Consider the following 23,516-nt stretch of genomic DNA (forward strand, 5'->3'; position numbering starts at 1 on the left):
GGCATGAAAGATAGGAAAAACCAAGAGGCCTGTATGTTAAGTTGTGCAAAGTAACAAAAGTCCATCTCAGCTTGTTACATACAATTGTTTATGAAAGTCGGCCAAAGTTGAATATGCAGAGACTGGTACAAAGTGGATGGTTTAGGTTCAGGGATCAAGGCTCCTGGTAAAGTCACAGGTTGGCATGAGAACAAGCTGAAAGAGTCTAGAAATGGGAGGGAACGTTGACAGTTGAAATCCCCAAAATGTGTTTCAACTGGACGTTGTTTATCTGGGGGTCACTCAATGGGAGCGGGGGAAAGGGAGGGCTGGAAGGAGCGAGTTTCACCGTCATGGCTGCCACCTGTCTCCTGGGATCGTCGGGCCTGCGCTGTCCTGATCCTCAAGCCAGGCCAGAGAGGAAACCAAGGACACAGTCACCGCCACCAGATTCAGCTGAATCCTGAACAATACATGGGGCGGGAGACGTGGGTTCCTGTTCTTACCCACTCCTCATGTGTCCTTCCTCCCTTCCCACGTTATCTTTCCTCTTGCCTGTCCTCTCCTTTGCCTTTTGTCTAATCAGAATCTGGCTGAATCGGCCAAGACATCTCCACTTTTTGCACCACCATGACGAGCCTGTGACCAGAAAGGCAGCTAGTAGCAATGCCTCAAACAGCCTGCTGCTGATAAAAGTTTGCCAGACCTTGAGTGGCTGAGAAGTGGGTGTGCTGGGCCTGTGTCCCTCCAGCAGCCAGTGAAAGTCAGCACCCGAGTCAGAAGCTGCATTTTCTATCTTTGCTGTTCTTTTCTGCCCCTTTGTCTGTCTGTGGGTGTCTTATTTAGTCTTCATGGAAACAGGACTGGACTCCAATAACAGCAGCAGCTGCAGCAATAGCTTCAAGACACCTAAAACTAACCTCTTCTCTCTTCCCCATCAAGGACAGAGTTAATAACATCGTCAATATCCTCTGTCAAACAGGGGCTTCTCCTATTCAAAAATCTTAATACAGAGCAAGTAAGGGAAAGGAAATAAGGGGAATTATTACAACGAAAGCCTTACTTAACACTTTGCATTGCAAAGCCTTTAACTGTTTTCCCACCCCCTTTCTTTTTCTGTGTCTTTAATAAAAGCATTGAATGGTGGTCGCTACAATGGGAGTCGCCAGCGATAACGCGACTCAAGACCCTGGACGACACTTAAGTTGTAAGAGCGAACAAGGGTTTTATTAACGTAAGTATCCCTCGTTAGGCCCTAGATGCCCTCTTTTCACCACACCGCCATGTGGAATGGTTCCCCACTATCTATTTCTCAGTGTTTTGTCCAGTCTGGTTTGAAATGTCTCCAAGGACGGGGCTTACAACATTTGGTTTTTAAGGAGGCGTTAGACAAATGAGTTCGTCAGGGACGGGTAGGTCCTGCGTCCGTTTGGGGGGCTGGACTAGATGACCCCTTGAGGTCCCCTCTAGTCCTCCAGCTCTATGATTCAATGATTATGCTGCAGTCTGCAACTAGTTAGTAATTGACCTGCTGGAGAAATACTGCACTTAACCTATTCCAGGAGGCAACGCTATCTAGGATGCTGCGTATTCAGGAAGGGAACGCTGAACACATGCCAAGACCCTCACCTGTAGGACCTGTGTTGCAGACCGGGTAGCATAGGAAAAAGTAACATTTCTGAACTCCACTTTACCCTCCACATGGTCTGGGGCCAGGGTTCCATCGTTCACCATCGTCGGCTTGCGATCTATAAACTCAAACACTTTCTCAGCAGCTCCTACTCCCTGCATTAATCCGCTGTAGACGGAACCAACAGACTAAATAGAAACACAAAACAGGCCTAGGTTACACATCTCCATGTGTCAGGGCTAGAGATAGGATCTGTTAGTAAAGACAGAAATAATGATCATTAAAATATATCACTCTCTTGTAAATGAACTAAACATGCACTGCATAGTCATACATTGCAATAGAAAGTAACACCCCAGATGGCAGGGTGGCACCTAAGCCCAAACTCCCAGGGAATGCCACCAACGTAATACCCTATGCTGAGCCGCAAAAGGGTGGGGCCGTGTGGAAGGGTCTATCTCCTCTCCCACCAATACCTGATGTAGCTTTTGAGTGACCCCTCTCTGGCTGATGCTTGCAGCAGCACTGACTGCTGGTCTAAGATACAATGTATACACCTGCGATTTCAGGATTTGGTCCAACATTCATTACACAGATGCATGCAATGGTGGAGTGACGGTTATGGAGGTTGTAGAAGGCACGTGCATGTGACAGTGGAAGGAAAAGCGAATGCAGGGAGGGGTCTCCCAGAAAACAAATCACCCAAACATGGATTGAAACCCTCCTGTCGTTTTCCGTGTGACCAAGACAAGCAGTTTCCATAACACCCGGGATTCTGCAGCAATCCTATGAATATGGGACGGCCCCTCCCTCCTCTGAAATGCATTTTATCAGAGCCCCAATGGGAACCCAAAGCCCACTCCCAAACCCAGGTCTGCTATGCAGCAGACGGTGGGGCCAATTAGAGTAAAACATCCCTTGAAACTCTGATACTCTTCAGCCTCCAGCACCAAGCCCAAGGCTTCAGAACAGACTGTGCAAGGAACAGGCATCCCAGAAGGAGGAAAGCAGACTGGAAGCAGCACTGGATCCTGCAGTCCTGTGAACAGATGGCTAGTGCCAAGTGTGCTGTTCTTCATTCCAGGGGAGGCTGGAGCTCCAAGGTGATCGCACCCGGCTAGGAGGAAGTTTGGAGCTGATCTCTTCTGCCCGGATTAGCTGAGCTAACGAGGCGAGACAACAGCAGATTTGTGCAGGCTCGGCAATCCCAGGGCGCTCCCAGACAGAATCCCATCTCGCTAATTCACTGCCAATTTAGCCGTTTATAACCAATTAAATAAAAGAATCCAACTAAGCTTTTAATGGGCCCTGAAATGTAACAAGCAGCCTCCGAACCCTTTCATCCTTCCCGCAGGAAAGCTTGCCCGGAAGACATCCAGGACTCTGCCCTTCAAGCAATGGACAGCTTTCCGCTCCACTTCCTGCAGCTGGCTGTCTCATCAGTGGATGAACTACTTCTATTATTCTGAGAGAACAATGTGATTCTCCCCAGCCCATGCTGTTCGCTGAGCGAGGCTGCCTTCTCAGCACACTGTCACACTGCGGGCAATTGGACCTGGAGGCAAAGTCCCAGGTCTAATCTGAAGGACGTCCTACAGGAGCTAGTGCCAGCTGCTGTGGTGGCAGGAGAGGCCAGGAAACTCATAGGAATAACAAAAGCAACTAGAGACAGATCCTCAGCCAGTGTAAAACAGCCCAGCTCCATTGGAGTCTTTGGAGCTGATTCACACCAGCTAAGGACCTGGCCCTCAGTGTCATCTAGACTAGAGCCTGATTCTCTTGTGTTATTAGTCAATGTGAGTAATACCCAAATCTGGCCCTTCTGAATCAAAAGAGCTTTGCAAGGAGATAGGAGTGACCACAAACCTACCCGCTTTAAGAACTAAATGTAAAACTAATTTCCATTTATGGCGATGTCTACACTATCGTGGTAAAAAGCAACCACGTTGCTTTTTACAGATTCAGACTAACACGGCTACCCCTCTGATACTATCGTGGTAAGTCGACCTACGCTACGCAACTCCAGCTACGTTATTCACGTCGACGTACCTTAGGACGAGTTACCACGGGGGGGTCGACGAAAGAAACTCTCCCATCAACTTACCTTACTCTTCTCGTTGGGGGTAGAGTACAGGGGTCGACTGGAGAGCGATCTGCTGTCGATTTAGCGGGTCTTCACTAGACCCGTTAAATCGACCGCCGGTGGATCCATCTCAGAGCGTCAATTCCCGCTGTAGTGTAGACATAGCCTACAATAACTTTCCTATAACACCCCCCCCACCAAGCAAAACCCTATACCCTGACCCAGCTATTACTCCTATCAGCTGGGCGGGAGGGGAAATAAAGAGGGACTGTCATTGTTTCCATTTTTAAATACTTAGGAGGTGATAAAATACTATGACGATGGTGACCTAGAGAGAAACAAAACACTTCTACTTCCCCTCCCACAGCTTTCCATCCTGGGATGTGAAAAAAATCTGGTGGATGGATAAACCACACTCACCTCCATGCAATCTCCCAAGACAAATTCATAAATAATAAAAGATATCAGGTTTCCGCTGGTCATTTGCCCAGAGATCACCAGATGGCCACCATAATAAAGGATACTGACTTGCACCACCAGAAGAGTCAGCTGAAATCAAGCACAGACACATAATCAGACAATGCTGGTTGTTTCTCGGGCTTGTGCTTATTCATTCACACAGCTATCCAGAATTCACCAGTGTAATCTTTATTTCTGGAGTGTCCCAACGGTGTACTTGAGGTTGTGCAGTAGATTGTAAACTCAAAGCAGGGTCATTGATGTTGGAGGAACAAAGTAGTTCAGAAGCACAGGTTGATCTATGGGATTTCTGACATCTCTTTCATTAAGAATAATGGAAGATGTGTCTAATCCCCCTGTGCTACTCTGAAAGTCTCAATCATAAAGCATCTGATGCTCAGGAGATGGTCAGAGCTGTGGGAATTAAGTCAGATTTAAAAAGAGATCTGAACTAGAGAAGGGTTGAGAACTAGGGGTCACCAAATGAAATTAATAGGCAGCAGGTTTAAAACAAACAAAAGGAAGTATTTCTTCACACAATGCAATCAGTCAGTCTGTGGAACACTTTGCCAGAGGATGTTGTGAAGGCAAAGACTATAACCAGGCTCAAAAAAGAACTAGATAAATTCATGGAGGATAGGTCCATCAATGACTATTAGCCAGGATGGGCAAGGATGATGTCACTAGCCTCTGTTTGCCAGAAGCTGGGAATGGGCGACGGGATGGATCACTTGATGATTACCTGTTCTGTTCATTCCCTCTGGGGCACCTGGCATTGGCCACTGTCGGAAGACAGGATACTGGGCTAGATGGACCTTTGGTCTGACCCAGTATGGCCGTTCTTATGTTCTTATGCAGTTTGTTTCTGGATTATGCTAGAGTTCAGGCTGGGGGTTGAATCAGTGCCAGGGTTTGGACTGGACAGGCCCAAAATCTCAAGTTACCGTAATAGATACTGTCAGCATTCAAAGCAGAAAACAGGCCCTTTCTGATTTAGGATCCAACCCAGAAGCGGGATTCAGATCTGGGAATTCAAAGCCAAATGCTCCGCTCACCTCTTGAAACGTGAAGGGTTTGGGATTTGGGATTCTGGGCTGCCTCTAATTCAATCTGAACTGTACTGCAAGGGGCAAGGAGAGAGGAGCCATGCTGCAGGACTGTGGTGTTATGTCATATATTGGGAAAAACATGTAACATCTAAACAATTGCAATTGATTTCTATGGAAAATTAAACCGGGATGAATATATGCAAGAGAGTGTGGGCTAAAGAGATTGGACTGGGATCTGAAAGTTATGCTTCAGGCCTAACTTCCTCAAGGATCATGGGCATTTGAAAACAGAGTTTGGGGGAGGGGGGACACTCTTCTTTAATTTGGTAGCATGTTTTCTCAAGCAAGGGGCTGTAATTAAAAGCTCTGATTCTGAAAAGCCCCGAGCAATGGAAGGACGCATGATCTTGTAGTGAAAGCACTGGCCGAGGACTCAAGAGATCCGAGTTCAGTTCCTGTCTCTGCCACAGACTCCCTTTGTGACCATGGGCAACTCCCTTAAATCTCCCTGTGACTCAGTCTCCAGACTTTTGCTCTGATGTTGTATCTCTTTCTCTGTCTATTGAGATTGCAAACTCTCACTGTGTGAGTAGCCAGTGCCAACTACAATTCAACCTTGATCCCAGCTGGGACCCCTAGGTGCTGCTGTGATACTAATTCAACAACAAGAAATAACAGTTTGCAGATCCCATTAACCTCCCTGATTGCTGCAGTGGTTCAGCACCTCTCTGTCCCCAAGTTAGTGTAGAAGACTCATAAATCACAGAAGTGTAGGACTGGAAGGGACCTCGAGAAGTCGTCTAGTCCGGTCCCCTGCCCTCAAGGCAGGACTATGTAATAAGCAGACCAACACAATTAAAACAAAGAACTAACCTAAACATGACTCGCCTTAGAACAGGTTTCCCTGACCAGATTAAATGCCCCATTTGGGGCCAAAGGGGAATATTTTAGCAGAGTTTTCACCTAGCCAAAAATGCTAGCTTTTCACTTCAGACTGAAGATGCCAGGAGAAGCCCATATTCTCTATGCCCATGGCAGGCAAAGCTGTTATTAACATTGCTGGCATCCAAGCAGAGGAAGCCGTAGGACCAGAAATCTGCCTACATGTGGTTAAAGAAAAATAAATAAATAAAAACACTTAGGAGCATAGGCAAGGTCAGCAGTGGTTTACATTAAGGGGTCAGATGAGAGGATGGAGTATACGGAAATTAACGAGCAACACACTAGTACCCACATGTGCCTGTGGTTCCACCTGCAGCTGTTTGTTTCAAGGGCACTTAAGGCCAACCCTGAAATCCAGAAAGTACATGTAAAGTTCAGAGCAAACATTGGCACTGGAATGTACATGGAGCTCTGGCCTGGGGCCTAATATGCTAGACTAAATTATAAATCACAATGGAATTACTTAAGTGTATTTCAGTGATGAATCCCGGTCATGTGCCACCTGAGGCACGTTGCACATATGCTAAGAAGTGCTGCCTTGAAGCCTGATCCAACTCTTACTTGATGTCAAAGGCAGTTTTTCCACTGACTTCAGTGGAAGTTGAATCAGACCCTTGAAAGAGAATTGAAAAATAAAAGTGCTTTGCACTCTTCATTCCCGGTTCTCAGGTGGGTAAGGCGCAATGGTTCCATGATTTGCCCAAAGTCACATGAGTGAGTAGCAGAGTGTGGAATATGGAACATAGGAATCCTGACTCATCTACTCTTCCACTGGCTAAGACAGGGGTGGGCAAACTACGGCCCCGCAGGCCACATCGGCCTGTGGGACCGTCCTGCCCGGCCCCCGAGCTCCTGGCCCAGGAGGCTAGAACCCGGCCCCTCCCCCGCAGCCTCAGCTCGCTCGCTCCACTGCCGGCGCAATACTCTGGGCGGCGGGGCTGTGAGCTCTTGGGGCAGTAGAGCTGCAGAGCCCGGCCTGACCTGGTGCTCTGTGCTGCGCGGTGGGGACAGCGTGGCTGGTTCCAGCCAGGCAGCGCGGCTGTAGTGCCGCCAGCCACCGGTGCTCCAGGCAGCACAGCAAGGGGGCAGGGAGGTTGGATAGAGGGCAGGGGAGTTCGGGGGTGGTGGTCAGGGGGCGGGGCGGTCAGAGGGCGGGGAACAGGAGGTTTGAATGGGGGCAGGGGTCCCGGGGGCAGTCAGGAAGGAGTGGGGGTTGGATGGAGCGGAAGGGGGCAGTCAGGGGCAGGGGTTCCGAGGGCAGTCAGGGGACAGAGAGAAGGGGTGATTGGATGGGGCAGGGGTCCCGGGGGGGGCCATCAGGAATGAGAGGAGGGGTTGGATGGGGCGGCGGGAGTCCGGGGGCAGTCAGGGGACAGGGAGCGGGCGTGTGTGGATGGGGCAGGGGTCCCAGAGGGGCCATCAGGGAACAGGGGGGCTTGGATGGGGCAGGAGTCCGGGGGGGGGGGGCAGATAGGAGGTGGAGGTCGGGCCACGACCCCCTCCCCTAACCGGCCCTCCATACAATTTACGAAACACGATGCGGCCCTCAGGCCAAAAAGTTTGTCCACCCCTGGGCTAAGAGGTCATAGCTAGCCAGTGAAAGCTGTTGACTATAAAGCCACGAATAAATCCATTCTACAAGCCAAACATAATGAAAACAAATTTCTCCTTTATTCATCTGCCAAGACCTGAGTTCAGGACTCTGCACTTCCCTGAGAAAGAGGTTGTTAGAGCTGTGCTAAATTTGTCAGTTTCATTTTGGACAGGTCTTCTCAATTTCCTGAGCCTCCGCAGGTTCATGCTGTGAGCTTTCCTTTGGATGATCCCAAAAACTAAAATTTAAAATGGTCTAGTTTTGCATCCAAACCATGAGAAACCACTAATCTTGCAGGGCTTTGGTAGAATGCCATGAGTCACCCCAGAGTTGGTTCACCAGGTTCACAAACCTTTCAACAAAGGAATTTAGTGGAACCAGGTCAGTTGCGTGTGAAGATTTTGCACTACTTTGGTTACCAGTAGAAGCCCCGAAATCTAGACTCGACTGGCAACAAAGTGCCCTTCAAAAAAGAAACTACACTGAAAATGGTTTGGTCAGTTTCTGAGCAGCAGATCAAATCGCATACACATTGTTTTATAGCTTGGGATACCAAAAACTAGCTGGCCTAAGTACATAACACAATAACATGTGCACACAGTGCTTCAAATGCCCTTGACTGAGCTTAATTATAGTGCTACTTACTACAGGAAATTGCCTGTTGAATGACACTATTCAAAATCCTTAACAGAAATGTATCTTTGTTTGGAGAGTTAAAAATAAAGCATAGGGGATAGTGAGCAGACTTTACAGTTTGTGTCTTTTGTTAACCCCCCCCCTAAAACCTTTTATGTACAATGTATTACAAAGTTCATAAAGCAGAGAATGAGCAGTATGAGAACATAACCCTTCCCAGCCCTCAGTATCATCACAGTGACGACAGGTGGCTAATAGAAACAAGGCACATACCCCACTGGACCACACATAGTACGTATAGGCCAGGGCTTCCTTTCTGTTCAGTTTGTACACTTGCTGCAGTTTCTCCCAATAGACATTTGCTTCCATGTCCTCACTTGCAAAGCTGCGCACAGTCTTCATGGCCGAAATGGTTTCTTCTGCTGTGTTGTTGGCCTTCGCCAAAGCATTCTGAACCTCCTTGGAGAGCTTCTGCAGTGAACAAAGGAAAGGCGGGAAGGGAAAGCAGGACTGTATTTACCAGAGGGGCTATTTTTCTATTTCATTGTGCCCCCCCACAAAGGACGCACCGCACACCCGATGGAAAGGGATTTGGAGACCATTGTTCATTTCACTGTCCCTTTGTCCCTGGGTCTGACAGATTCCTTCAGGGGCTCTGGGCAATCATTATTATTCTTTGTGTATGATGATAGCCTTTAGAGCCTGAAGTCAAGACCCGGTCCCACTGTGCTAGGCACTGTACACCTGTACACCTGTACACACACACACACACACACACCCTATCCCAAAGAGCTTACAGTGTAAATACAGAAGACAGACAAAAGGAGGAGACAGGATGTGCTATTATCCCCATGTCACAGATGAGGAACTGAAGCACTGAGAGACTAAGTGACTTGTCCAAGGTCGCACAGGAAGTCTATGGCAAAGCCAGGAAATGAACACAAGTCCCTGTACTGCTGGGATCTTTAAGCACATTGGGACAGCCAGCAGCTGCCTGTGACAAAAGCCACAAAGGGGTTCTCCAGGTCAGAACCTAGGACTGGGGGGCACAATCTGGTGTCTGTGCATGTGCACACTCTGAACAGGCAATGGCAATATGCAAACTTCCCCCACTTGCCAATTACACACTCTAGCAAGAATAATCTTGGGGAGAGAGCAGAGAATCCGTACAGGGGAGCCACAGCTGGCCAGAATCCAGGCACGGCCCCTCTGCTTTTACAGCATGTCAGCATGTGCATGTCACACGGGCGGCACTACGCACACAGGGAGGATTTGCCCCACGGCACTGACGTTGACAGCAATAAAGCTCTCAAAGCCCAGCACCCAGCCCGTGCGCTGTACTGATTCCTGTGCTCCACCCAACGGAAGTGCGGGCATGTCACTTCGGAGAGGATTCTTGCCCAGGAGTCGGAGAGAGGCTCCTTATGAACAATGAGACTCAGCCAAGTGTGCACACGCCTCAACCGGTATTACAGGTTATGACAATGGAGCTGGCAGAGCTGTAGACTCAGAGGAGAAGATGCATTAGATCACCCCAGCCCTCTCTCAGGCACCAGGGCGGGATTCCTCCCTGCGGTACATTTTCGGTTGTTTTGTCCTTTTTCTAAAAGTCCCAAGCAATGGGGATTCCACTGTTCCCACAGACTAGCAGAGCTCAAATTGGGACTAAAAAGGGACAGAAATAGAGAAAGCAAAGGTCACATAGTACTGTGTACTGCACACACAAACACGGGGGGGGGGGGGAAACGAATTAGACAGACAACTTTCCCTTTAAAGAACACATTCCTTTGATATCCCCAAGATCATGCTACTAGAGAGCCTGTAATTCCATTAGATTGGCTAACAGAGAAATCCAGCATCAAGACAGAAGAAGGTCTTTTGAATACTGAGCAAACATCTGTTTGTTTAATCTTACGAAACGAGACCAATAGCACATGCAGCCAGCACTTCCACTGGGACAAGAAAAGCCTCACAGGTCTGATTTAGAGTCTGGAGAGAACAGGTGTGGCCAGGAGGAGCGGCACAATCCAGTTTGGGGAAGTGACTCATTCCAGAAAGTGGTGGGTGAGAGCCAGCCACAATTAGACTGATGGATCAGGGGGCTGTGAACAGCTAAAGCTCATTGTGGGGATTTGTATTAACTGCTAGTTCTAGCCCACTCTTTCCACGTCAGCAGCAAATGAAGGGAAACACCTCTGGTCTAGTTAAACTCCCTGTCTTGGTGGATCTGCAGAACGGATCACTGGCCACTTCAGACAGAAAGGAGAGATCAACAGGGAACAAAGATTGGGAACTGGCCTGTGGAAAGCTTGTGGTGCAACAGTATCCTAAAGACTCCTCACCACATACTTTGAAACTAGGGTGACCAGATGTCCTGATTTTATAGGGACAGTCCAGATTTTGGGTCTTTTTCTTATATAGGCTCCTATTACCCCCCACCCCCGTCCCGATTTTTCATACTTGCTGTCTGGTCACCCTATTTGGAACCCACGTTTTTCTAGACAATCACTCTGGGTGCTCAACAGCTACAGCCAATGTTGCTCTCTGGACAGCCAACAGGGGCAGTACAACAGCACAGATTGCACCCTCCCCTGCTCTTATACAGCATCCCTGATGTATCCGGCATCCTTCCCTGAACTCCACGGAGCCATCCTGACTCCTCGGAGCCAAAGCAGGCCTTAGGCACAAGCAAAGCAAGGGAGTGTTTGGGGTCCTGTGCTGCCACCACAACGCACAGGCTGGCCTGATCTCTTCTCCTAGCAGCAGGACTGGAGGGGAGACAGTTCATTCGCTGCTCACCCCCAATCTCCATGAGAAGCAGCCCACAGCTAGATCCCAGCCTTGCTCTCAGAGGCCACTTGGCCCATGGAAGAGTCCTGCTTTGTGGGGGACACAGAGGGACTTGGCATATATTAAAGATGCAAGCAATCTGCCTTACCTTGTAATATTTCCCGTAGAGGTCAGACACCAGCATGATGATGGGGAAGCCCATGAAGGTCACCAGAGAGAGCTGCCAGGACAGGCTGAACATGAAGACAATCACGCCTGTCGCCTTCACCACGTTGCGCAGGAAGATGTTAATGTTCTGGGAAACTAGGTCGCTCACAATCGTTGTGTCCGAGGTCAGCCGGGAGATGATGTCCCCTGCAAGGCAAAGGGGAGTGGGGGAGAGCTCCGATCTGTCAGTGCTTCAGGAATCACAGCCCCCATCTCCGTACCGGCACAGGCAGGTAGTGATTGCACGTGCCATGAGCCAAACTGGAGGATCATGGGGAACCAAGAATGAAATGTGCACAGATCAGGGGCTCAGGGGATGCAGCCATTCATGATGGGTCATAGAACCTTTCAGATCTAGGCTCCCAGTTCAAATCCAGCCCAGGTCAGTAGTGACTGGAAGCGGTTACTGTACCACCCGCTGGCAGGTCAGTGGGCGGCATGAAACGAGTTTGGCAGGTCTCAGTCAAGGTGAGAACACCACAAAATCTACCACCACAATCAGTGTGTTAGTGTTTCAGGTCAATCACTTACTCAGACTGTATTCTCATATCTTGAGAAACAAAGGAAATGTGGCGTACCGAGCACCCTTGTCTCCCAGAGATCATCATCACGCGAGGATTAGGCTGGACCGCTGAAAGAGAGACTGATCTCATGGATGGAGAGAAACCAACCTGTGCGATTCTCATCAAAGAAACTTGTCTCCTGAGCAACCAGTGACTTGAAGAGGCAGTTGCGGAGTCGAATATTCAGCCTGGCAAATACGAGCGTAAAAACGCCACCCCGGATACCTGCGGCAAATGAGCTAATTGCAGATAAGAGACGTTATATAGCAATGTGCACAAAATCCACTCCTTAGCACAACATACAAGCCCCGTCAGACCCAAGACAGACATATCGAAACAGGGGCCAATGATAATACTTTGTACTGACAGTGCCTTTCATCCCAGGATCTCAAAGAGCGGCTCAGACAACTAAGTTAGCCTGACAACACCCCACCCCTGAGATGGATCTCATTATCCCCACTTTACAGATGGGAAAACTAACACACAAGTGCGAAAGAGGCAGGCCAAGTCAGTGGCAGAGTCTCAGGTATGTGCTATCACTACTAGACAACACTTCCACTGCACATTAACACCATGCATCCGGTTTTAGACAACACCCAAGTGTCAGGAGTAGAAACAAGAGAAACTTTTGTTACAAAACCCAGAATCAGGCTGATTTAACCTGGTTCTGCTACAAACTAATCTTAAACAAAACAAACAAAACCCTTTCAGTTGAGCCCTGGCCCCTTTCACAGTTTCAGATGGAAACCATGAAAAACTCCATGTCATTTCTAGTGGCAAGCAGGATGCACATGGCCATTCAGTCCGGGGCTCATTCACCCCTGAACGCCAAGTGACTTAGGGCAGCAAAGCTGCATTAACCAAAACTAACCTACAAGCTGGCATGCCATCTGGTCCCTCTGCAAACTGCATCTGCCGGTTTTGTGCAGCTGTCACCATGGAAGAGTCAGGGATGGGCCAAAGCTTTGCCTCTGAATCGCCTTGTCCTCCGCAAGGATGTTTGAAAGATAAAACTAAACCAAGTGTTTAGGATGTTTCTTTCCCTGCTCCCTCTTGAGTCTGTAAATATTGTAACAAAGTCATGGCCATCTAAGGCTTCACGGTTGTCATTCTGCTGCCACACTGTGGGCACTTAGAACTGTGCAGCAAGAGCAGGGATTACCTACATCTTATGGGTCCACATGGACACATCCCTGCCACCTGAGCTAAAGGAGAACTGCTGTTAGCAGCTTCGCACCTGAAACACACAGCTGAGCAGTTCCGAATCCCTCGAGCAGAGGTTCATATAACCACTAGCCAGTTCAGGACAATACTATGGAAGAAGATTTAAACCTCAACATAATAAACTTCTTATAACTGAGGCACAAATAATCTATCTATTGCAGTTACCTTCCTATAGCAAGAAGCGACATAATCACCACTGCAGTGGAAAACTGATCCATGCTTTTTTGGATGACTATTCCATCAATCGCCAAGCCAGTGTAATAAGGAAGGAATGTTTCTCCTGTATGGGAGCAGCATAAGAGAAGGTGGATTAGAACAAGAGGCAGGGTTTCAAACACAGAGCTATCGGGTAAAGCAAATGTTACAGTGGAGTTTAACTGGTTTCTGGGAACAGTAATATCTTTGAAGGTGTTTCTGGCCTTGATAATCTAGGTGTGAGACAAAGATTAAAAGGTTGTTTAAGCCCAATATTTAGATTTCATCAGGGTGGAGAGGTGTGATTTTTATAGAACTGATATTAATAGAAAATATGGAATTTTGATCTTGGCAATGTCCCTTTAAACTCTGTTCACTCACCCAAAGCAGCAACCAGGAGGAAGAAAGTGGCTATGCCGAGGAAGAGAGCATCTGGTTTGGTGTAAGATAGCAGCTTCTGGATAGTGGCTCCTGACGCCTCTTCCCTCTTTTCCTGCACAGTAATAGGGCTGGGGTCACATATCTCCTCTGCTTCCGCCCGGGACTCTGAACTGACCTCCAAGGCTTCTCTGGAGGACGTCACGGAAGACAGCAGCTGCCACAGGCAGAAAGTTGCAGCCAATGACACATACGTCCATGCAAACAAACTCCAAAACCAGGGGTCCCTAATGGTCTTCCTGACCTCCGAGTAGAGCAGCAGTTTGACCAGGGCATAAATGCCCACTAGCAGGCAGACCAAGGTGATGAAGGTCTGGGATGCTTTCAGGCGCTTGGGGCCATAGGTCGAGTTCTTGGCAACCCCAATGGCAGCGCCAAGCAGCAAGCAGCTCCTGTACAGACATGCCCCCCACACGTCCAACATGGAATTAAAGACATTGAAGTGCTTCAGATCCTGGACAATGTTCTTGCCGCTACGGCTGTGCACGTACAGCAGCGTGGTCACCAGCACGTCCACACCGGTGAATGCCAGAGTGCAAGCCACAGCCTTCCAGACTCTCATCTTCATCTGACTCTGGGGCGAGGCAGATTGCAGTTTGAGGCAGAGAAACCCCTAGTTCAAGGTAAAAGCTTCCATGTTAGTCCTTCCTGGGATGGGGAAAGGAACAACACAAGAATATTAGTGACCTTTATGAAATGGCAGAGAGGGGGACCGAGCGCTGTGGAGCACTGCGGTTTCGTTTCATGTGAGAGCTCTGGTTCTCCCAGAGGCCAATTCCCTGCCATCCCCTCCCAGATCAGGATACCCCAGGGTGCTCGCAGCTGTACAATATGCCTTCGTGCAGGCCTGAGTTTGATCCAGCTTTTCAGGCTGACTCTATAGTTCCAATCTTCAGGGCCGGGAATTATTTCTAGGCTACAGGTAGAGTCATGGTGTGTTTTCAGCTACTCTCTTCAATGCCAGACCAGCCCAATTCTCAGCACCATGGGCTAACAATAGGCTCCAGGAGGTCCTTAGAACATGATGTCAAGCAAATTGTTTTGAAATGTCTCTGCAATGTCTCTCCGTTGCCGCCACAGGAGCACTGTGCGGTAAAGGGAAACCACCAAGGCGGACAGGCTCCAAGTTGGCATGCACCATCCCTATCCCCAGAACTTATATTTATTCATGTTTCTTGGAGGGATCAGGTCCCTGAAGCCAGAGTGGCTGCAGTCTAAGACCCAGGTGACAATCAGCTCTCCAAACACATGGTGGCTGTGCGATAGGGAGTGTCCCCCAGGCCTCTGCTGCGAGCTCCCCACTGCAAGCCAGCAAGAGAGAGAGGCCGGCTCTTTGTGCCCACACGAAAAGAGCTCCTGAATATGATTCAAAAGGGATTTGCCGCAAGAGACAGAAGCAGGTGGCAGAGGTTAGAAATCAGACAGATGGATGGACCCCAGTATCTAGACACCGAAAAGACAGCTCGCTCCACCAGGGCTGGTTATTGTCCAGGGCAGCATGAAAGTGTAAGGTGTGTCCAAGTGGGAATGCAGCAGCCAACAAAAGCAAAGGTAGAAAAACTGCTCGAGGGCGCCAGCAGCCCAGTGGACTATTTAAGCAATGAGGGGGGCACTTCCTGGCGGGCAGAAGAATAAATAATACCTAGCTCTTATCTGGTGCTTTTTATCTCACTCCTGCTTTCCAAAGGAGGGACTGGAGCATTATCCCCATTTACAGGTGGACAATCAGGCCAAAAATATTTCCTTCCCTTGGTTATTAAGATGATGTTTTTGTTTTTTTTTAAAGTGAACGGAACAGAGTTTAAGTGTAGAAGTTTCTGGTTATCAGGGAATAACGTACAGATTATCAAGGGGTGCGAAGTTCAGATTAAGATTGGATGGCGTAAGGAATATATCATCTGCAATATCCCCAATTGGGGGTAAAAGGTTAACAGGTCAAAGTACAGACACTGAGATATGAGGGTATGTTGTTCATATGATGGCTAGGTTCAGGTGTGGAGTATAATGAGTGGATACGATGATGAGGATGGATTGACCCTCATTTGGTGAGATTTAACGTTCAGTGAGCTAATGGTTCCAGTTCATATGGTAGCACATTAGATTCAAACCAGGCAGCACCTGAAAAGTCTATTTTACTCTTCACTACTGATGCCATGTTTACTCTTGGCACTTCTCAATGAAAATAAACCGGTCAGTTCCGGTGTCCCACCGCTCCCCTCATCAGTTTCATTCCCCAAGTGCCCCGCACGACCCCAACCTGCTGTCTGTTTGGGTTGCAAAAACCACCAGATCCCGACAAAACTAAGTTTTCATAGACAGAAAACGAACTAGTTAAAAGATAGTTCAAATGCAATCTTTCAAGAGAAAGAAAACCTAAAGCCTGGACCTACATTAGCTCCTTCAAGGAACAGCTGGTGACGCTGAAAGCCATGTGCTCCGTTCTGATCGTCAGGCCTGCAAATTTACCCTAATTGTGAGCGCACGTATGACAGTATGTGAAAGGTCATCAAATGTCACAGTAACTTATAATAACAAATGTTAATGGAAAGAGGTACAAAAGGGAGACAAAAAGATTGAATTAGTCTAAACAAAAAGGCCATGTTGATATAATCCCATGACGCCCCTGAAATCATGCTTGGTAAAGACAGAAGATGTGGAACCAAAAATTTATGAGCCAAGACTGGTGTGTCCAATATTAGGCCTAATTGGTGGACAAAATAATGAAGGGCTGGGCTACTCCACCCACCACTCCTTCTGGGGGTCTTTAAAGAAAGAGACTTTGGAGGGGGGAAAAAATAGAGAAGAACAGACGGCATCTACTGGAGTGAGCTTCACCGTCACGGCTGCCACCCTCACCATGTCCTGGAACCCCAGTCCTTGTTGGCCTTGATCCTGAGAGATGTCCTGACCAGATCGGGCCAAACAGAGGAGCCCAAATAAGACCTCCACTCTGCCAGCTCCAGCTGAATCCCAGATACCACCTGGGATGAAATGGGATCGGACTTTAAGGGCAACAGCTTCAGCCCATCTCAACTCACTTCTTCTCTTTCCCCCAAAAGGCCAGTTATTACCATCTTTAATATCATCTAAGAGACTGTCAGCCAAGGGGCTTTTCCTTCTAAAAACTCTCTCCAGCTAAAAGGAAATGGAACAAAGTTGTTAAAATGAACGCCTTACTGAATGCTTCACATTTCAAATGCTTTCAAAAGAAGGTTTTTCCTTCTTTTCCATATCTTTAATGAAAGGTTATTAAATGTAATGGCCTGTTTGCCATGGTGCTAATCAAGCTGAGGTCTCTCCATACCCGAACTTTGTTTAGCGCGGTTTAATACTGAACAGTGACTGGGTTATATTAACACCTTCGGCCCATTCATTCTCTATTTAAATTAATATAACAGCTGTAAACACAGCCCCTCGTTAAATGCCAGCATGTTCCTGACCTCAGAGGTCCTTATTATTTTCATTATAAACCATACAAATACTTTACAAAATTCAAAGGGCAAATAAAGTAACAACCTTCTCACTTCAATGCCTCTGTCTGTTCCTATGGAGATGGAATACTGGGACAGATTCGGTCCTTCCCTAGCAGTTGGAGACCTGGACCAATAGGACAGCTTCATTCTCAGGGTGTGTTCCGACATACTTTGGAGCTGGCCACTGGAGGCCAGGCTTGGTTTAGGTATGAATTAGCTCAGTACCTTTCTGATGAAAGCTTGTAGATGAAGGAAAGTTTTGGCTATTAAGCACCATCTACTATTAAAGTTGCCTGTTCATAAAATCTTTGGAGTCTGGAGCAACAGAACAAAAATACCAAACGTCTCAAGAGCCACAAACCCTCTATTTACTTTTCAGTCTAAAATCTAAAAAGGGGCCTAAAATGTTGCTAAATCCCAATTCCTTCCAGGCTAAGACAAAATTTGTTTTTATGCAACAAATTTCAAAACCCTTGAAGTTTCTGTCAGAGATTTTCTATTGAAAATACTGATCCTACGGTGGCAAACCAGTCCTCTCTCGCCCTTTTTACAAAGGAACAAAATAGGCAATCAAGTGCCTGAAATACGGGATTTCAAATAATCAAGAGATCAGGCAGTTTCAATCACCACTGTCCATAAAGGACACACTCCACAGTCTAAACAACACTAGAAAGAAGATCAAATTACTCTCCCCTGCTGTGCAATACAAAATAAGGTAGAAGAATAAGGCTTCTCCCCCAAGACTGGGCAATGAGAAACCCAAAGCTCAAACTCCAAAGACAGAGCGATATCAACAAGAAGTAGGTGTTGGGGATACTCTGTCTAAGCACAGTGTGTCATGTTTAATTTAACACAAAAGTCACTGCATGTAACCAACACAGGGCTAGCACCAGCCACTTCAAGGGTGTATTACTCAGTTGATAGGACTCCTAACAACTCGGGGTCCGTTTTTAAAATCTCCCTGCACAAATGTGCATCGCTGCACTTTCCCGGGGTCCTGTTAGTGCGGTGCAGTTGATTGATCCAAAGACACGTATTGGCTCATGCTGTAGCACAAAAATAAACATTCAGGGTCCAATTTTCAAGAGGACTCAGCATCCAACAGCTCCCATGTAGGCACCTAAATCAGTAGCCAGAATTTCAAAGAGAACATTCATTGGGGGCCTAAATAGGAGCCCTGCTCTTTTGAAATTCTGGCCCACGCGAACCATCTCTCAGTAACCAACTGGCTCCCCCTACTGGATCTGCAGGAAAAGCACCATAATGGCTTTCTAGCTTAACCACCATTGGAGTCCTCAGCTCAAGAGAACTAGCTCCAATTTGTGCCTACCTCATCCTAATGCAGGCTCTGCACCAGTCTGTGCCCAGAGCTAACACTAGGCGAGGGAGAGAACAGGAATGATCAATCACCAACCAGCAGGCAAGGAATTTCAAATTGCACGTCCTCCCTCGTGTTTGTATCGTGCCTAGCACAACGGGGCCCTGATCACCAGGGGGGCCTCTGGACACCAGAACACAAATGAATAATGAAGAGTAAATGGTGTTATCAGGTGGGTAGAATAAGAAACCTCACAAGAGGTAGCATGACCATGCCCTGGGTTAGAGTAATCAGTGCCTCGACTGACACCACTGAAGGCACTGTTTGTGTGAGAACCTTCTATATAGCTCTTGCAGGGGTCACTGAAATGCGGTCCCTTCTGCAGTCCAAAGAGGCTGGGGCAAACCTTTCCTCTAATGAAAGGTGCCTGTGATCTTCGATGCCCATGCGGAACAGACAGGGCCTTTGTACTGGAGGCCTCAGCCAACGTCATGGTTTACCATCATCATCTATTATTCACGAAATAATTCTCTAACAGCTTATATAGCTGTGGAAATTGACCAGCAGAGCTACAGCAGAATAGTTATTAATGACTGGAATAATAGTTATTCCGCTTTATCTGTGTTGGTCAATTTTCTTGGGTAGACAAGCACTGAGAGGGGCATTGTTCTCAAAGGCACAAGGGAGAATTAAGCACCCAATTCCTTGGGACAGTGAGGGGGCGTTGGGCACCTAACTGCCCTTTGTGACTTTGAAAATCTCCCCCTAATTTATTCGATCTGTAGATTGCTGTCCACTACACGTGCAGTGAAGGTCCCATGCCTGCTGCCAGGGTCTGTTCCCGTAGGAACCGCTAATGATCCAGCCAGCAAGAGCTGGAACGAGCAAAACAACTTCCAAATACCCCGGTGCCAGATCTCCATCTGCAGGGAAGGGCTCTGAACCCGCCCAGACATTAACAGCTGAGTAACCCCAGCACCAGCTCCGCTTAATTGGTCTCTTGCTCTGTTTGGGCTTTGCCTCTTTTTGGTGCTAGCTGGTCTCAGGACCCCTACAGCTCTCTCTAATCCTGGCCATCTCCCGGGCTCAGCTCCCCCGGGCAAAGGCCTTTGGCACAGGCTTGGCATCATCAGCCTCTCAGGCTGGAACCCACCCAAAACCTCACCCCACCCCATCCGCAGTGAGGAGGATCTGGAATTCAAAAGGAGCCCAATAGAGACACTTAGGTTAGGCCAGCCCTGTAACACGCGTGAACCCTGGAGAATGGAGGATTTCTAGTTCCTTCTATTTTCCTGGGCAAAAAAGGCTGATTATGATCTAAGCAGTAAATGCTGTTTGTCTTTCCACCGCCATTAAAATCTGCATTACACCCCAAATTGCAGCAGGGCTTCCTACAGGGGACAGCACCAAGGGCAAGCACCGAAGAAGCAAGCAAGCAGATGAAGGTCTGTGTGTGAAAACTTGAGGACATAGGAGAATGAAGCTTCCAGCAGCAGGAATGGAGTGGCTGTTTCATGGCAGGACTGGAACCCAGTGGAGAAAGGGCAGCAGAAGCTCCAGTCAAAACCAAAGATTTCTAATTAAGAACTCAGCCACAGACGCCCCCGTGTCCTGAATAACATCCCAGAATAGCACTGGACTGACACGTTATCTGTGGCATCCAATAGCATCTGGACTCCCTGTGTAACAGGTACAAGGTGCAGCTCCAGTAGATTGAAACCTTGATAATTTAAATATTATTTCAAATAAACAAAACTGACTGAATGTCCAGATCCTATTAGTTGCATCGGAGGCTCTACTATTGTGGATTTCCCAGCGTCTGTGCATTAAAACCACCTATTACTCTGAGGCAGTTAAAAAAAAAAAAAAAATCAAGCAAATTTTAGTGCTTGTGAAGGATGTTGGATTGACAGTGCCTCCATCCAGCAGCTATGCAAACTGCTCTCCACTGCCCCACCAATGTGCTCCAGCCCTGCGGGGTGGCGAGGTGGGGGGATTCAGATTCCATGCACCGCTCAGCACTTGGCCTTTCTGTTGAGAGTGTCCTCAGGGGTGCCAGTTAGTGCCAGCTGTAATGAGGAAACCTGACAATTAGAGGAATTGGACTGAGACCCACAATCTCATTTCCTACAGGACACTAGAACAACCACCCAGAGAGAAGGACTTTTGGTGACAGTCTGTGCTTGTTTCGAATCAGTGACAAATCCTAAGGCTAAAAACCTTCATATTCCCTCATCCATTCCTTTGGCCACATACAAACGCCATCTGATGCAGAGTTTTATAAATACGATTTCTAACAAGTGTCTCATCAGACTCAAGGAAAAGAGAATATATAGGAGATTAGGGAAAAGGCTTTTGGCTAAAGTGATAGAAATTAGAAACAATTACAGTCTATTTGATCTTGCTTAGCCAAATCAAAAGAGGAAAACAATTGTAACAAATGAATTGCTTGATATGCCACATTAAACAGGTCTCAATAAAACACAGCCTTGACTTGTGCACATCAGTTTTTGAACTCTACTATTATGATGCAGCTGTTACTGTAATAAAAGGAATATAATCTGTGTTACTCTTTAGTTAAAAAAAAAAAAAGAGTTTATAAAAACCTATATGATCAACAACGAGCCCTCTGCAGAATTTTGTTTTGGCTAGAGCCAGAATGGTGCTTAGTATAATTCTAGTTCATGTTCCATTAATAAAGTTATTTCACGGTTGTAGAAAATGTTGTAGAAGACTTTCTAAATGCAAAATTAGATGTACTGGTGTCATTATTGTTGTTGTTACTCCATTTATGCGACTGTTAATGACAGACTCACTGGAAGATTTGTAGGAAGAAAAATGAACCTTTGAAATACCACACTGTGGCTTATCATGACTATAGCACCAAGTGACATGACCACCATGCAGTGAACTCAGAGCGGGGTGTCTACATGTATTGTTTTGTTGCAATGTTAACGGGTGTGTGTGTGTGGGGGGGGTTGTCTGAAGGCGGACCAGACCAGACCAAATAAATACAATTGACAAGCTACACAATGTACAGCACTTGCTGCAAACGGGAAAGCACAAGGGGCCCGATTCTGATCTGGCTTCTGACCCAGACCTGAGTTACACCTGACTTGCATCATATAAAAGGAGGGCAGGATCAGACCCAGGGATACCCACCCACCCTCTCGTTCTGAAAGCGGCCAGGATGTCCGAGCTCTGATCTGCGCCAGCAGACGCAGGCAGAAATCAAGTCCCCTGGAGGGAGGAAAGGGAATTCAGGGCATGTTCCCAGCTGCCCCGCGGATGCCAGCCTGGTTTGATCTTTCCAAACACATCGTCACCCTGCGGGTCCTGCATCAACAACCAGCGAGACTCTGAGCCTCTTGCAGCCGGGGGAGGGGGCGCCCCAAACTCAGCGACCCCCCCCCCGGGGCAGCGATGCAGACAGAGTCCCAGACCAGGGGGCTCCAGCGCCGCGTGCTGCCCCCGGGCACCGGCGGCTCTTACCTGGCCGGCGGCGGCAGGAGGCTCGGATCATTGCGGAGCCGCACGGCCCCCGGCCCTGCAGGACAAGGTCGGAAGTGGGAGGAGCCTGTCCGGGTGACATCATCAGGACACGCCCACCTCTGCAGCCGGTTTGGGGGGCGGGGTCTAGGAGGGAGAAGTCGCACCCAGGTTGCAGCCACGTGCCTGGCCTGACCTTAAAGCAGCTGGGGCCCTAGGGGAGGGACCCTGCCCTGGCCCCTGGCTTGCACCGGCTGCTTGACCGCAGGGCTGCAAGTGGGAGCTTGTGTAAATGCATCCGCCGAGCCCCGGTGGGCTCCTGGTCCGACCCCTGGGGGCTCCCCACTGGGCTTTGCACGGGGGTGCCAGCTGTGGTTGGATGCAGTCCTGGAGGTTTCATCACATGACAATCTTGATTTAAAGATTAATCTTTCATTCCTGGAGACTCCAGGCCAATCTGGAGGGTTGGCAACCCTGCAGTTTGCACTGGGGGCTGCTAAGCAGGGGACCCTGCTCCAAGAGCTGCTGCCCTAGCCCCTGGCTGCAGGCTCCAGCCCTGCACGTGGGTGGATTTACTCGGGATGGGCAGGGCGAGGGTAACGCGCCCCTGGGGATCCACAGCTGCCAAGCTTGGCTGGAGCCGTAAACATGGGGTGCCAGCTGGGGATCAGTGTAGGGTGAGACCCTCCTGCCACGTCCCCTGAATTTTAACCCTGCAGTAGCCAGGGCCCCCCAGCTTCCTGCGTAAGGAGGTGCCCGGGTTCAGCTGCCAGGGCCCTAGTGTTGCCTGGACTCTGTTCCTTTTAGGCTGAACAAACGAAATGGTGATGCTGATTTAAAGTGCAAAGTGAAGCAGAGCAGCAGGCCTGAGGCATACTCAACGCAAGCACCTGTGCTGAGCTCAGGGCCTGTGTACCAACCTCCCCACCCCCGACCACCCTTCTGTGCCCCTGTGCTGACCTGGCAACTCACAGCCCTCCCCCATCTTCCTTCCTGGAGCAAGGGCAGAGGGTGCAGAAACAGCACCAGCTGCCCCCGGGGCAGAGAGCAGAAGGAATAACTCCTGGCTGAGCTCCTCTTGCTTCAGGCTCTTGGGACCTGCGGCTCTCCAGCCAAAAAGACCTCACGTCGGTGTTTATCCTCCAGTACAAGCTTCCTCCACACTCCACTCCCCATTTTTATATGTCCTTTTCATGGGGTGAAAATGTTTCTACAGCTGGCCCAAAGGGAAGTTCAGATTGCTTTGTCCATCATGAAATCAATCCGCTTTCCCTGTCGTGGCAGGATCCGGGGATGATCTTGTTATAAAGAGGCAGGTGGGTAGCGAAAACAGGCGTAACAAACATGCACATTGCCCTGGCAGAGTTATACAGCAAGTCAAGACTGGAATGAGCCCTGTTCTCCCATGCACATCTCGCCTTCTCCTGGGCGACTTGGGGATTATTAC

General features: G+C 48.4%; 1 protein-coding gene across 1 annotated transcript in view; it reads right to left on the reverse strand.

Annotated features, from left to right (window-relative positions):
* The window catches only part of ABCB9 (ATP binding cassette subfamily B member 9), a 33,285-nt gene extending 11,153 nt beyond the window's left edge, over positions 1–22,132 (reverse strand). The window contains exons 1-8 of the mRNA XM_024196164.2: positions 22,073–22,132; positions 13,733–14,437; positions 13,322–13,436; positions 12,041–12,171; positions 11,311–11,516; positions 8,646–8,843; positions 4,113–4,241; positions 1,609–1,797 (exon numbers count right to left, since the gene is read on the reverse strand). Of these exons, the coding sequence (XP_024051932.1) occupies positions 1,609–1,797; positions 4,113–4,241; positions 8,646–8,843; positions 11,311–11,516; positions 12,041–12,171; positions 13,322–13,436; positions 13,733–14,357 (1,593 nt within the window). The 5' untranslated portion in view covers positions 14,358–14,437; positions 22,073–22,132. The remainder of the gene's footprint in view (positions 1–1,608; positions 1,798–4,112; positions 4,242–8,645; positions 8,844–11,310; positions 11,517–12,040; positions 12,172–13,321; positions 13,437–13,732; positions 14,438–22,072) is intronic.
* Between the last annotated feature and the right edge of the window lie 1,384 nt (positions 22,133–23,516).

Source organism: Terrapene carolina, unplaced genomic scaffold (assembly GCF_002925995.2).
Source record: "Terrapene carolina triunguis isolate 2854851 unplaced genomic scaffold, T_m_triunguis-2.0 Scaffold234, whole genome shotgun sequence".
In the NCBI taxonomy this organism is placed as follows: Eukaryota; Metazoa; Chordata; order Testudines; family Emydidae; genus Terrapene; species Terrapene triunguis.